Genomic DNA, 14,376 nt, shown 5'->3' with positions numbered 1-14,376 from the left:
AAGCACAAAATAAAATTTGGGAACAATAATTGGGTGGGAAGAATTGAGCAACATGGCAAAAATGACACTGTACTATACACCCATTCATTATACATCCATAAAGCTGTCCCATTGTTTTTTAGCTATATAATAGTTACATTTTCCAAGCCTTCATTCTCATGCAACAATGTCCATCATTTGTTTCCTCTACATTTTTATTGAAGGGGAATGAGTCTCTTTCAAATGTCTCAATATCAACACCTGTTATTAAAACAGTTAATACTGTAAATGCAACTTTACTGCATCACTAAAGTATTTTCTCAGAGGAAACATACTGTTTTTGATCTGGACAATTCACATTGTAACCACCCACCCATTTATTACAGAACCTTTATCCACAAGGGAGAGACTATGGGACTTTGCTATTACGTGTGCGCACATACGCCCCATTCTGCTTTACATTTCCAACATAAACTCACTTTAATAAGGCACATTTTATAGTCTTGCAGAGGGAAAAAGCTTCTCTGATATACAGTATCCACCATTGTCTTAAAGATCATATCCCATGTGTTCTCATCAATTGTATAACCCAAGTCTTTTTCACATGCTAAAGATTCCTACAACTGTAATTTACTCAAGATCATATATTATACCACTGTGATACTTTATTAACAATACTGGTTGTTGTAGGTAGAAGTGTATTTGTTTATTTCCTTGAGTAATGTAACCTTTCATTTAAGTGTCTAATTTGTACATATTTCCAAAGATGGCCGTGTCCCTCCAGATATAAATTCTCTCTTACAATAAAAGAAGCCGCCTTCATTCAGTTGAGTATTATGAAACCTTTTTTTTTGTTAGCCCAATAAACTGAAATTTGTTCTTCTTTCCAGACTAGTTTTGAATACGCTCGGTTGGGATTCATTCGGCATGTTTTCAAAACTTTTCTATGATTATTTTTATCCCATTCTCCTGTTTAAAATGATGTGAAGTGATTTCCTCAGCGTCTGTCCTGCACATATTCTTTGTATATTTGCATCAGTGAATCAGTTATTTCTTCAGAGTATTCGAGTTATGTGTTGTGCATGTAAACGTTACATCCTTGTTTTGAGGAAACTCTGTTAAAAAACTTAACCGAACAACTGCAGCCTTGTTTTAAAGACTGTATTATTTTTATACACCCCTCATTATCCTCTAGTAGTTTTCTACATTTGTTTGTTGACTCAATATGCTTGATTTTACTGAAAAAGCTTTAGTGGCCTATTATACTTAATGGAGCCAGTGGTATTTCCTTTATTCCCTTCACTTGTTTTTATGTTAATGTCTGCACTTTATTTTGAGAATCCTAAAGTGATACTATAAGCTAACAATCCTGGCTTTTTGACTATTTGTGTCTTTTTGCTGCATTGTTAAATTATGTAACCCTTTCAGTTCCAACGATTCATCCAGCTTAGTGAACTAGGTTCAGATCTGCCCTGTGACTGGGACAATTTATGATTTTGAATCCCTTTTTCTAAAGGTTTAGTCCAGTCCCCATTGAAACTCTGAATCATAAAAACTGTCTGAATTAAAAACCTCTTTCAGACGAGTGTCTTATTTAAGCTAGTATAAAAGTTCAGCTGTCAGACAATAAAAAAACATAGGAATTTCAAGAAAACTTTCAAGGAAATGGAGATTAATTTACTTAAGCAAATGAGAAATATTGATTGAAGACATTTGAGGGCATGATTAGTTTTTAGGCTCATCATGTTATCTCAGAGGAACTATGAGATTCTTTAATGGTTTCTATATATATCTCTCAGATCAGTGAAGGATTGGGAAGGATTTGATCTTACCATGTCTTAGGTTTCATTCTGCTTGTAGAGGACCTCAGATCAGAGCTTAGTTGCTGCATTTACAAGTGTCCAGACCTGCTCCTCCAGACCTGCGGTGCATTAAAGACAACATTGATTCCCAGCTCAGGACATAGGGCAGAATAACTGAGAAACAAGTGTCAGGCCTCATAAAGGATCCATTAGCTCCTGCACTACAGTCACGTAATAGCTGCACTGCAAGAAACATCACTAAACTGACACCTCCACTGTGTGACCGGGCGACTGAACAGTGTACGTGACGGCTGGTTCAACAAATAAAACTTACCAAAAGAAACTACACAAAGAAAATCACATTACATTATACTATTATGTAGAAAGATCCCATTAGATTGGAAGCGATTTCTGAAGGTCGTTTCATTTCCATCATGAAAACAGCAGGTTTCAATTTTCCTCAGCCACAGCAGGTTTTTACTGCCAAGAGAGAGGAGGACGTACAGTATCTGTCGTAGAGACACACCCTCCTGTCCCTAATAAGTGATTTGATTCGTCAAAGTGGTGAGTCAGCATGTGAAATTAAGTTGAGAAGAATTTTTATCAAGCCTGTTAGTTTTTAGATCGGAGGTTATTCCACACAGAAGAGGGTTCTTGCTCTTCTAATTCCGGGGTGGACGTACAGAAAAGTTGCAAAAATACTGTAGAATAGAAGCTGCAACAACACATACTGTATAAGGCAGTTTTGCAGTCTTATTGAGGTTACATGAGGTAACTGAAACACTGAGAAGTTATTGAATCATGTTCTTCTGTTATTGATTCCCTCTGCTTTACACAGTGCTCTATCAAAAGATAGTCACCAGCAACATGGCAATACATCACTGCAGAAGACCTTGGCATTTGAATTTGTTGCACTAAGTTGAGGATCAATGTGTTCTCTATTAATCATCCCTCATTGTTTATTCAGATGCCACTTTCATTCTGCATTTAAATGGTCTTCCCATAGACATCGTGTTAAATTGATATTATTATTGAGATCTATTTTAGTGCTCCAATTATTTTGTCGGTGTGGTTTTATTTTGGCTCTGTGAAGCACTGTGGGTTGCACGATTGTATTAAAAGAGCTATACAAGTAATGCTGAGTTGAGAAGTTTGACACTCACCAGTCCAACAGGTACAGGGACTGGTGCTGCAAGAGGAGGTGATGTAGAACACCAGGATGTGTCCGGTCCCGGCATCAGGGAGCAGCAGTGAAGAGGTTCAGCTCCGGTCACTGATGGCTTCAGCAGGACACTACAATCGTCTTGCACACATTTCACAGAAAGACCTGTTGTCTTTACCCAGCTGCCATGACTTAATAAAGTTCTGAGAAATAAGAGACAATGCAAGTCTTCTTTACTTTTAAAAAAACCCGAAATCTTTAAGTGTTGTATCCAAACACGCATGCATGTAATCATTTAAAACTAAAACAATAAGTCATTTGACTGAAAAATAATCCAAACACTTCGCTGTAAATGATTTAAGACAGTTGTTAACCCAAAAAGTGTTTTCCAGTTTCTAGTTTTCTGCTGATAAACTGAATATTGTTGGGTTTTAGACAGACATAACAATTGTTCATTTAATGGGGAAAATGATCAGCAGACTGATGTTCATTAAAATACCTTTAACAGTTCAGATATGTCACTGCAGCACCCAAACAGTTCGGACACTTATATTTTCCCTACACGAAAGTGTACAGTACCATCTGGTGGATATTTTCATACTGCAGAATACTCTCTAGACTTTCAAATACCTTCAACATTACAAACATGACCTCTTCAAGTTATGCTTTCCCGCCAATACAGAAGATCCTCATAAAGGTGGAGGCTTATACTATTTTAAACTGTATAAACTTAATTAAATTAACCGTCAGAAAAAAAAGTCCAGTTCAATTCCTTGTGTTTATTACATTGCGGAAACTGAGCCATTGTGTTTTGTTGTTTCTACAAATTCAACAGCAGTTAGTATTTACACTCTAAATATGAACTGCCCAGCTAGTGGAATGATTAAGATATCAGGTAATGCTCCTGTAGAAGGACAGCATTTCATCCACACTCTGTTCAGGCTGAGGAGGAACCTGCGGAGGACACCCAGGAGGACACAGAGGAGGAACCTGTGGAGGACACCCAGGAGGACACAGAGGAGGAACCTGTGGAGGACACCCAGGAGGACACAGAGGAGGAACCTGTGGAGAACACCCAGGAGGACATAGAGGAGGAACCTGCGGAGGACACCCAGGAGGAAACAGAGGAGGAATCTGAGGAGGAACCTGGGAAGGAAACTGGGGAGGATATTGGGGAGGATATTGGCTTTGATACTGGTAAGGGTACTGTGGGGGATACATTTGAGGTGATCCAGCAAACTGTGGAGGAGCTGGACCAGGAAACTGAGGATAAAATGAATGAGTGGGGAACTGGGGATTAAAGGGAGCAGCTGACACTGAAGCAGTGTTTGCTGGGAGGTCTGAAAGTGTAGACTGTGATGTAGTCTGTGTTTGTGGAGGAGGTGGAGGAGTTTGTTGAGGTACAGGAGCTGAGGGGGCAGTCTTTGGCTGAGAAAGTGGTTCCTCTTTGCTCTCAGAGATGTCTTCTGGGCCTTTGCGCCACTTGAAAGGCATCTTGGGTTTACTCTCCTGAGTTTTAATCTTCCCTGATCTCTCTCTCTTCCACTCAGAAAAGTACGCAGTGGGAGGGGCGAATTCTGACTCTCGCTCTTCGCGACGCCGAGATGTCCATTCATTAAACATGGACTCTGGAAGAAATAGGAAAAAGTATTTGACGATCTTTACTCTTGAAATCCTTTAATGGAAGGCACAAGTGCAACTAACGATGGCAAACATATATTTTTTAAGTGTGTTAGTTAGATCATGTTATCAGCTTTACAAAGTTATTGCTATAAGGTAAGAGGTTTCCAAACTCTCTGAAGAACGACCTGCTCAGAACACTTAAGTGCGATGTGAAATTTGAAGTTTTCTTTTCTACTTTGAAATCTGGTATGTCAAACCTTTTGGTTTTATAGTTAACTTTGCTCATTAGATTTTGTGTTTAGCATCTGAAGCTGCCAAATGAAATTCAACGATCATTTCATTTGAATTGTTCTCTTTTGCATCAATGTTTTCCAATTTTCTGAATAGAGACCTTTACATAAATAGAAATACCTTTGCCTCTGTCCCATTCCCTGACATGAGGAACTCCTGGTTTGGTGTCTTTTCTTTCCTGGATCTCAACTTCCACCTTCCTCACTGTGCTGACCTCTGGTACAGGGGGTCCTATCAAGTCCCCTTCGTCGTCCCCTCCTAGGAGAAATCATTCACAACAATCCCTCATTAGCATTTATGTGATTTTAAACAGCAGCAGCATGCAAACAGACTTTATTGGCCAACAGCTCATGGCTGTATTTGATTTGAGGGAGTTGCATATACAGTACAAACCTTCATTGTCCTCGTCTCTCTGCTCGTCCTCAGTGCCATCCAGCTTGGCCTTCTTCGTCTTCCTACTCCTCACTTTGGCCAATCGAGCCTTCAGGATGGCCTGCCTCTTGTCCTTCAGCTGTTCCCTCTTAGTGCGCTGCTCAGTTGTCTGAAGGGCAAGAAGAACAAAGACTGACCAAACACTCAAGAGCTTTATTTTATTTTTTAAAATAAATATAGATTTGATTAATTAAATATAACAATATAACACAGACTCTAAGTGCATGCTCGCCTGAGCAAAAACGGGTAAACGTCCAGTACAGTGTGGATCTACATACATGTAAGAGTATGCTTTGAGTGTGGGGGACTTTGTTATCTATGTAACTTTTAAAATGCACTCTCTTGATGTGTATTTTCTATTTTAACAGGCCAGATACAAGTTCTCACCTGGTCCCTGAGCATGTCCAGAGTGTCTCTCTGCTTTCTGCGCTGCTCTACATCCTGAGCGAACGCAAAGTAACCCACACCGAGATCCCGAGCCTCTGAGATGAAAGAATAGACAGAAATATGTTTGTCAAAGGACTTACAAAACATATACCTTTATTTCAAAAGTGTGCCGGAACATTTAAGAGATACTTTAAAGTAACCTTGTCCCCTGATATCCTCATAGTGGATCGGTCCGACAGGTCTCTTCATGGCCTCCTCTTCCTCCATCTCCCACTCCTGCCTCTGCAGCTCTCGACGCATGTCTTCCGAGAGTAAGGTCTTGTCAGCAGAGGCTTTTCTACATGGAGGAGTGGTATCAAAAAAGTTCCCATCGTCAAGGAACCATCTGCTGCACCTTTTAAAAGCATTATCTGTAGAATATTTACCCTTTTCCGTAAAGCTTATGGTCAATTTTCTCAAACCCAGGCAGGTCTTTCTTCATGCATCTCCGAGATCGGCCAAGGGCATCCACATAATCCACCCTTCAGATTAACAAAGCAGAAGAACAGATAACAAACAGGGTATCCATTTTTTCAAATATACATTTAAATAATCAGGTATCAAATGAAGCACCCTATTGGTATAGGTATCACTTTAATGGTACTAGAATTGGTGTGAATATCATACTTCTTTCCAACAGCCTTATGGTATGTAACATAAACAAAAATACTAACTAAACTTTACATTTCCTAAATCAAACCCTCCAAAATAAATGAAACAGACATTACCATTCCTCATCTGGGTTTTGAGGAGGAGGGACAGCAGACAAATTTCCTCTTTCCTCATCCTCTCTTTCAGTTTTCTGTGCAAGCGTTTCTCTCTTTTTGTCAATAATCTTCTGGGTGAAATCCACCAGGAACAGTCCTTCTGTCTCTTCATCTGGGAAATACAAGACAAGTTTATTATAAAGTAAATACATTTCGTTGTAGAACTAAAACATATGAAATATTTGTTTTTACTTAACTAACCTGGAAAGTCTCCTTTTGTCATTTGGTCGTAGAGTTTGGCCTTCTCCTCTAACTTGCGTCTGTTTTTAGAAGATAAGATAAGAAGTTAGAGGTTTTTGTCATCATTGTGTCAGAACTGTGAATCCATAATATAATATGTTGAACTTACTTTGAGGTATCCAGACTGCTCTGCTCCTCAGCCAGCTGCTCCGCATCTTTCTCAGCTCTTGCTGATACTCCAGTGTTTTGTTTGGTCCATACATTAGGTTTCTACTCAAGAGCAAGAAGACAAAACATTGATATTGATCTCACTAACAATATTATTTTCATCATTGTTAGTGGATAAATGTCAGAGATGTCAGCTACGAAAAATGTCGTAGTTTCTCAATGTTCAAGGTCATGTCTTTAAATGTGTTGTTTTTTGCAAATCTATAATGCAGATTCATTCAGTTTAATATGTTATACAACAGAGGACGGAGCATTTATTTGATATATTTGCCAGATTTGAGAAGCAGAAAATGTTATAAGCTTTTCAGATATTTGTTCTCGTAAATTACATTTACAATTGATCAAGTATCAAAACAGTCCTTAGTCATTGCTGTATCTCTATATTTCTCCTTCATTAAACAAGCAGGTAAAATATGCCCTAAATAAAACAACACATGTACTGTACCTTGATTTTGGATCTTGATGTGACCCCAGCACCAGTGTTTTCATGCCCAAGTTTGTCCTGTTTGAATTGTTCCTGCTTCCTGTACAGTTCAGCTTTAAGGTCCACCAGCTGTAAGAAACAAAGGTTATATCAGAACTAACGTTATACTTTGATCAATAGCTATTGTTTTGCTACTAAAACCACAGTAACTCTGTTTATGTGTTAGCAACATAGCCTGGGAGTTAGCTACCGTTAGCTTTTATATTTAACTAAACGCCAAACAGCAATATTATTTTGTAAAGCTGCTTCTGAATGCCACTCACGGATGAAGCCGTCACATCGAAGGGTTTCTTCTTTTTATCCATGTTTATCACTTCTTTAGTAACCCATGGTGTGCGAGTTTCTGCTGCTGAGCTTCTGACTGCCCGACTTCTTCGTTGGTGGTTTTCCCGTTTGTGAAATGTTGCTTTACCGCCAACTAGTGGCTTTTTGAAATACAATTCACTGTACACTTCAAGGTCTTTATAGCAGGGGTGGAAATAAATGAACAAAGGTTGGAGAAGTACTTAGATATTGTACTAAAATAAAAGTACCAGACCGTAGGAATATTCTGTTATTCAAGTAAAAGTACAAAAGTATTGACATCTAAATGTATATGAAAGTATTGACATCTAAATGTATATGCTGCCCTCGCAGTGCGTTCCAGTCTTGCAAAACTAGACAGCTAGCTAACAACTTTAAATGGAATTCAATTCACAAGGCTTTCTTTTCTTGTTTCTTTACTGAAGTTCCAGCAAACAGACAGGAGTTATTTCGTTTTGTAAAACTGTAATCAAATAAAACGCACATGAGTTTACACTTCTTGAAGTACAAATCAAGCTGTTCATTGCTAACACACGAGACCACGAGAGCTAGCATTGCTAATCAGATTACATTTTAGAAGTATATAAATGAGAATCCTACACATTTGACGTAATTCTTGTTAATCTAAACAGAGTCTAGCATAAAATCATATAACATTTACGTACAGAAAAATAATGTCCAAAGCTCAAAAGTTTTAACGTTTATTTTAGAGCGGTGTTACAGCGTGGTCTTTCTTCGTCAAGTGATTCAGGAAGAAAACGAAGCTAGACTTGCAATTACGTACACTCACTCTAGTACCGCAATATGACCACAGGGTGACGCTATCTACCAAGCAAAAGGCACGATACACAAGAACTTTAACCGAAAACAATGCATTTCCTATGGAAAGCAGAACACTCCCCGTTTGGTATAGTATTATTATGTTACTATAAATCATTAAAACTCAACTTAAATCTCAGAGTGGCAAACTACATGTTCCTTTTTTTACTCAGAGAGAAGAACTACTAATTCTGAGATAGGCCTCAAAAGCACTTTAGCAGTCCCTTCTTTTACAATTTAACCTCCACCTTCCGAATCCTTTTGTCACCACTCGGCAGAGTATTGACAACCACTCCCACAGACCATTAGTTTCTATGGGCTTGGCTGTCCTTGAGCAGGTCGACGTCGCCGGTCTTGACATTTGGCCTTTCATCAGTCCACTTTCGGCGGCCTTGCAGTGTTGACAAGTAGTCCCTTATCCATCTCTTCCAAAAGGTGTTTGCAAGGCACTGGACATGTCTCCATTGCTTCCCGTGTGGATCAGCCATTTGGAAGTTTCCGGAGGGAGCTACAATGGCACTCATCTTCTGGGTAAGTAGCATCGCTGGGGTGAGGACTGTAGGCATATCGGAGTCAGAGGACACAGGCACCAGGGGCCTGGCGTTCATGATTGCCATCACTTCGGCCATGAGAGTGCTCAGGACCTCGTGTGTGAGGCGGGTGTGTCCAGTCTGAAGCAGCATGGCATCCAGTATGCGTCTAGCAACGCCGATAAGCCTTTCCCATGAACCCCCCCCCCCATATGCGAGGAGTGTGGCTGTTTGAAAAACCAAGAGCACCCCTTGCTGTGAAGGTAGGCTGTTATGGTTGTGTACTTCCGTGTTAATGCTCAGTTCTTTGCAGGCTCCCACAAAGTTAGTCCCTCTGTCAGAGAGGAGAAGTCTGGCAGGGCCATGGATGCAAAAAATCTTCTGAGCGAGGTGTGAGTCTGTCGGCAGGCAGATCCGCCATCTTTTGTTCCTGTTGTGTGTGCTTATGCACCAAACAGCAGTTCAGAGTATTCGGCCTTCTTGGAGACCCTGAAAAGGGTCCTGTATGGGGCTCCTGAAGGGGACTCCTTAGTCTTGCTGGGAGACTTCAACGCACACGTGGGCAATGATGGAGACACTTGGAAGGGCGTGATTGGGAGGAACGGCCCCCCTGATCTGAACCGGAGTGGTGGTTTGTTACTGGACTTCTGTGCTAATCATGGATTGGCCATAACAAACACCATGTTCGAACATAAGGATGCTCATAAGTGTACGTGGTACCAGAGCACCCTAGGCAGAAGGTCCATGATCGATTTTGTTATCGTATCATCGGACCTGAGGCCGCATGTTTTGGACACTCGGGTGAAGAGAGGGGCGGAGTTGTCAACTGATCACCATCTGGTGGTGAGTTGGGTCGAGTGGCAGGGGAAGCCTCTGGACAGACCTGGTAAGCCCAAACGTGTAGTGCGGGTGAACTGGGAACATCTGGAGGAGTCCCAAGTCCAGAGGCCTTCAACTCACACCTCCGGCGGAGCTTTTCAGGCATCCCTGTGGAGGCTGGGGACATTGAACCAGAGTGGGCGGTGTTCAAAGCCTCCATTGCCGAAGCTGCGGGGGAGAGCTGTGGTCTCAAGGTCTTAGGTGCCTCAAGTTGCGGTAACCCTCGAACCTCCTGGTGGACACTGGTGGTCAGGGAAGCCGTCCGACTGAAGAAGGAGGCCTTCCGGGATATGTTATCCCTGGGTACTCCTGATGCAGTTGCAAGGTATCAACGGGCCCGAAGGGCAGCAGCCTCAGCCGTGGCCGAGGCAAAGCAGCGGGTGTGGGAGAAGTTCGGAGAAGCCATGGAGAAGGACTTTCGGTCGGCACCAAAGTTGTTCTGGAAAACCGTCCGACACCTCAGGAGGGGGAAGCAGGGTACCATCCAAGCTGTGTACAGTAAGGATGGGATGCTGTTGACCTCAACTGATAGTGTGTTAGGGCGGTGGAAGGAACACTTTGAGGAACTCCTGAATCCGACAACTCCGCCCTCTATGTTAGAGGCGGAGCTGGAGTATGAAGGGGGATCAATTCCAATCTCACGGAGGGAAGTCACTGAGGTAGTCAAACAGCTCCACAGTGGCAAAGCCCCGGGGGTGGATGACATCTGCCCAGAAATGCTGAAGGCTCTGGGTGTTGAGGGACTGTCATGGTTGACACGTTTCATCAACATTGCGTGGAAGTCGGAAACAGTACCGAAGGAGTGGCAGACCGGGGTGGTGGTTCCTCTTTTTAAAAAGGGGGATCAGAGGGCGTCTGCCAATTACAGAGGCATCACATTACTCAGCCTCCCCGGGAAAGTTTACTCTAAGGTGCTGGAAAGGAGGGTCCGGCCGATTGTCGAACCTCAGATTGAAGAGGAACAATGTGGTTTTCGTCCTGGTCGTGGAACGACGGACCAGCTTTTCACTCTCGCAAGGATCCTGGAGGGGGCCTGGGAGTACGCTCATCCGGTCTACATGTGCTTTGTGGATTTGGAGAAGGCGTATGACCGGGTTCCCAGGGAGATACTGTGGGAGGTGCTGCGGGAGTATGGGGTGAGGGGGTCTCTACTCAGGGCCATCCAATCTCTGTACTCTCAAAGCGAGAGCTGTGTCCGGGTCCTCGGTAGCACGTCGAACCGATTTCCGGTGAGGGTTGGCCTCCGCCAGGGCTGCGCTTTGTCACCAATCCTGTTTGTGATATTCATGGACAGGATTTCGAGGCGTAGTCGTGGGGGAGGGGGTCTGCAGTTCGGTGCGCTAAGGATTGCACCACTGCTTTTTGCAGATGATGTGGTCCTAATGGCTTCATCGGTCTGTAACCTTCAGCACTCACTGGATCGGTTCGCGGCCGAGCGTGAAGCGGCTGGGATGAGGATCAGCACCTCCAAATCTGAGGCCATGGTTCTCAGCAGGAAACCGATGGACTGTCCACTCCAGGTAGGGAATGAAGCCTTACCCCAAGTGAAGGAGTTCAAGTATCTCGGGGTCTTGTTCTCGAGTGAGGGAACAATGGAGCGTGAGATAGACCGGAGAATCGGAGCAGCGGGAGTGGTACTGCAGTCGCTTTACCGCACCGTTGTGACGAAAAGAGAGCTGAGCCAGAAGGCAAAGGATAAGGTGAGAAGTTCAGTCATCCAGGAGGGACTCGGAGTAGAACCGGTGCTCCTTCGCGTTGAAAGGAGCCAGTTGAGGTGGTTCGGGCACCTAATGAGGATGCCACCTGGGCGCCTCCCTAGGGAGGTGTTCCAGGCACGTCCAGCTGGGAAGAGCCCGAGGGGTAGACCTAGGATCAGGTGGAGGGATTATATCTCTTTGCTGGCCTGGGAGCGTCTTGGAATCCCCCAGTCAGAGCTGGTTGATGTGGCCAGGGAAAGGAAAGTTTGGGGCTCTCTGCTGGAGCTGTTACGTCCGCGACCCTGACGGAACAGCAGGAGAAGATGGATGGATGGATGGATGTAAAACATTTGACCTAATCCTATTTTTAATGTTTACTGTTACCTATATGTTGTATTCTGATTAGCCTTGTGTGAACTCCTGCCTGGTCCTTTGATGTGTTTCATCTTATTGCTGGACAGACACCTGCAGTACCCTATGGGAGTAAATAAACATTTGCTTACCTAGTGAATGTATTTAGTTGCTCTCCACCACTGCTTTCAAATTAAGCATTGAAATAACAGATTATATGATATTCAAAGGCAAAGTGCAATATGTCCACTGTTGAACATATTATTTATTTGTGATCATGTTCCCCTTAGGAGAAAACAGCAACTCAATACAGATCCCAGGCCTCTAAAGCAAATGATGTGAAATGTTTCGGTAGTGCAGAGAGTCACAACTTTTTTGAAGCTTTGATGGCTGAAAAGTGTTACCATATAAGCTTATTAAATAAACATGTATGGGCTCTGATGCTGCCGAACTGTGTTATGTGTTGATATAAACTGCCTGAGTAAATACTTCTGTTAATAATTTGCATGTGTGTTGCACTTTTCCCAGGAATAATAGCTCAATATTGGCATGTTCCTTTAGGCATGCATAATGGCCTGAATCAGTCCCATGTATCTGTTTCTATATGAGCACAAACAGATTAGATGATCAGCAGGCCTGCTATCAGGTCACAACAGAGAAATGCCCATTTTGTTACCCATTTAAACATTTGAACAGTCCAATGCTACCAAGATATGACAGCACAAGTATCTGATACTGTATATTTAAAGCCTTTTTAAACCAAAATCTAAGAGGGTGACAGGTATAAAAAGGTGTTAAGCCAGAAGCGACAAAACAAAGTCCAACCAAAGTGGCTGTCGATATTCGATTGATTGATACTTTTAACCATTTCCGCTGCTTCATCATATTGAGCATTTGATGCCATCATGTTTCTGAAAAGAAACACCTGTTTCATGGTCTTTTTGTTGTGTTCTCTGACTCTGTGGTGCAAGTCGACCAGCGCAGGCTCAAGCTTTCTCAGTCCTTCACATAAACCTCAGGTAAGAAGCAAATGTTTTTATCTATTCATTTTAATGTGGCTTATCAAGCTTCCCATATTGATTAAACTATATAATCAATACAATTCAGTTCTCAATTTGGCAGCATAGCTATGCATAAATTGAATCTATATTTACTCATTTTAAGTGTATCCATGTTGATGCAACGAAGACGTATGTTGTCTCCTTGACTGCATCTGAACATTAACTGTAAAGCTTAATTGATTATAACCATGACATTTCTGTGGTACAACCACAGAACAAAGGGAGGTCATCCAGGGTCGGCCGTCAAGTCATGGAGGGGCCTGATCAACCCGCTGAGGAGAACCATATCACAGTGAGTGCAAATCACACTGTTAACTACACCATCTCTCGCAAAATCATCCTAGTTACTGTATTGTTTTCCTCTCCTCGGAGCAGATAAGTGCCCCCTTTGAAATTGGCTTCACTGTGAAGGAGCAGGACTTTGAGCAGTACAGCACAGCGCTGCAGGAGATCATTCAGCGTCTGCTGGGAAACACAGATCCTGCAGCAGGTTTGCCTCATTTCTCTATTTTATACATTCAAAAGGTTGCCAGTATTTAGAAAAACAATAAAACCCTTTTTAATATGTTAACATCTTGTTTTCAGAATAACCATCACGTCTTTGAAGACCAAGCACAGAAGCTAAAACTTTGCTGTCCCAAAGCCTTCCAATTTAAGAGTGATCACTCAGCAATTTGTTATAGACATGATGGTCTCATTTTCTTCAAAACTTTGTGTAGTCTTCAACTCAAATCTCTTAAAACACTGTTACTCAGACTGTGGCCAATAAAGTAAACCAACAGTCACACTAAGACTTTAACACCTGCTGAGTTATTAAAAGCTGAACACTGTGAGTTCAAGATCATCTTAGAATCTTCAACCACATCCCAGGATCTTTGTTGATCCAGTGATGGAGCTGGTTCAGATGTCATTTTATGACCTCATTAGAAAGTTTAGCTAGTTTTAAAATATTTTAAGTTTATTACAATATGAAGCTGATTTACGTTGACTGACTTCAGGTAAAACTATGGTTCTATAAGTTAATATTGAACTTTCAATCTCAAATCTGTAAAACTCTGATGAGATTTCTAACATATATATATATATATAAGTAATTAAGTCATACTGTAGTCTGCAGCGTTGTATGTATGTGTCAGTAAAGGAATCATGAATTGTCATACCTGTGTATTGACCTAATGTCATTCAGCATTACAAAAACACCACAAATCAATTCTTTTTTTCCTCTTCAGAGACCCACATGGTCCTATATAAATAAAGCATCAACTAATTGTTTGTCTGTTTCTTATCTCTGACCCAGTCCTGAACAAATAATAACTGGCATGCTTCTACTCAGCACCTGAGACAGCTAACAGTAAAGCTCAG

The 14,376-nt window shown here is 42.0% G+C and overlaps 2 protein-coding genes across 2 annotated transcripts; one reads left to right on the top strand and one right to left on the bottom strand.

The window, feature by feature from the left end:
• Positions 1 to 3,702: 3,702 nt before the first annotated feature.
• On the bottom strand, positions 3,703 to 7,763 carry ccdc174 (coiled-coil domain containing 174). Its single transcript, XM_063910535.1, has 11 exons — positions 7,638 to 7,763; positions 7,336 to 7,443; positions 6,832 to 6,932; positions 6,684 to 6,742; positions 6,444 to 6,594; positions 6,102 to 6,197; positions 5,877 to 6,013; positions 5,677 to 5,771; positions 5,251 to 5,398; positions 4,978 to 5,115; positions 3,703 to 4,571 (listed from the first exon to the last, which is right to left on the bottom strand). Exons 1-11 carry the CDS (start codon positions 7,677 to 7,679, stop codon positions 3,835 to 3,837), a joined length of 1,812 nt encoding a protein of 603 aa, XP_063766605.1. The 5' UTR covers positions 7,680 to 7,763; the 3' UTR covers positions 3,703 to 3,834.
• A 4,974-nt stretch (positions 7,764 to 12,737) lies between these two features.
• Positions 12,738 to 14,286, top strand: ghrl (ghrelin/obestatin prepropeptide). The gene is made up of 4 exons (XM_063911445.1): positions 12,738 to 12,972; positions 13,229 to 13,306; positions 13,390 to 13,504; positions 13,600 to 14,286. Exons 1-4 carry the CDS (start codon positions 12,859 to 12,861, stop codon positions 13,602 to 13,604), a joined length of 312 nt encoding a protein of 103 aa, XP_063767515.1. The 5' UTR covers positions 12,738 to 12,858; the 3' UTR covers positions 13,605 to 14,286.
• The last annotated feature ends 90 nt before the right edge of the window (positions 14,287 to 14,376 follow it).

This window comes from Eleginops maclovinus, chromosome 20, assembly GCF_036324505.1.
Source record: "Eleginops maclovinus isolate JMC-PN-2008 ecotype Puerto Natales chromosome 20, JC_Emac_rtc_rv5, whole genome shotgun sequence".
NCBI classification, from domain to species: domain Eukaryota; kingdom Metazoa; phylum Chordata; class Actinopteri; order Perciformes; family Eleginopidae; genus Eleginops; species Eleginops maclovinus.
This window is presented reverse-complemented; position numbering and strand designations above follow the sequence as displayed.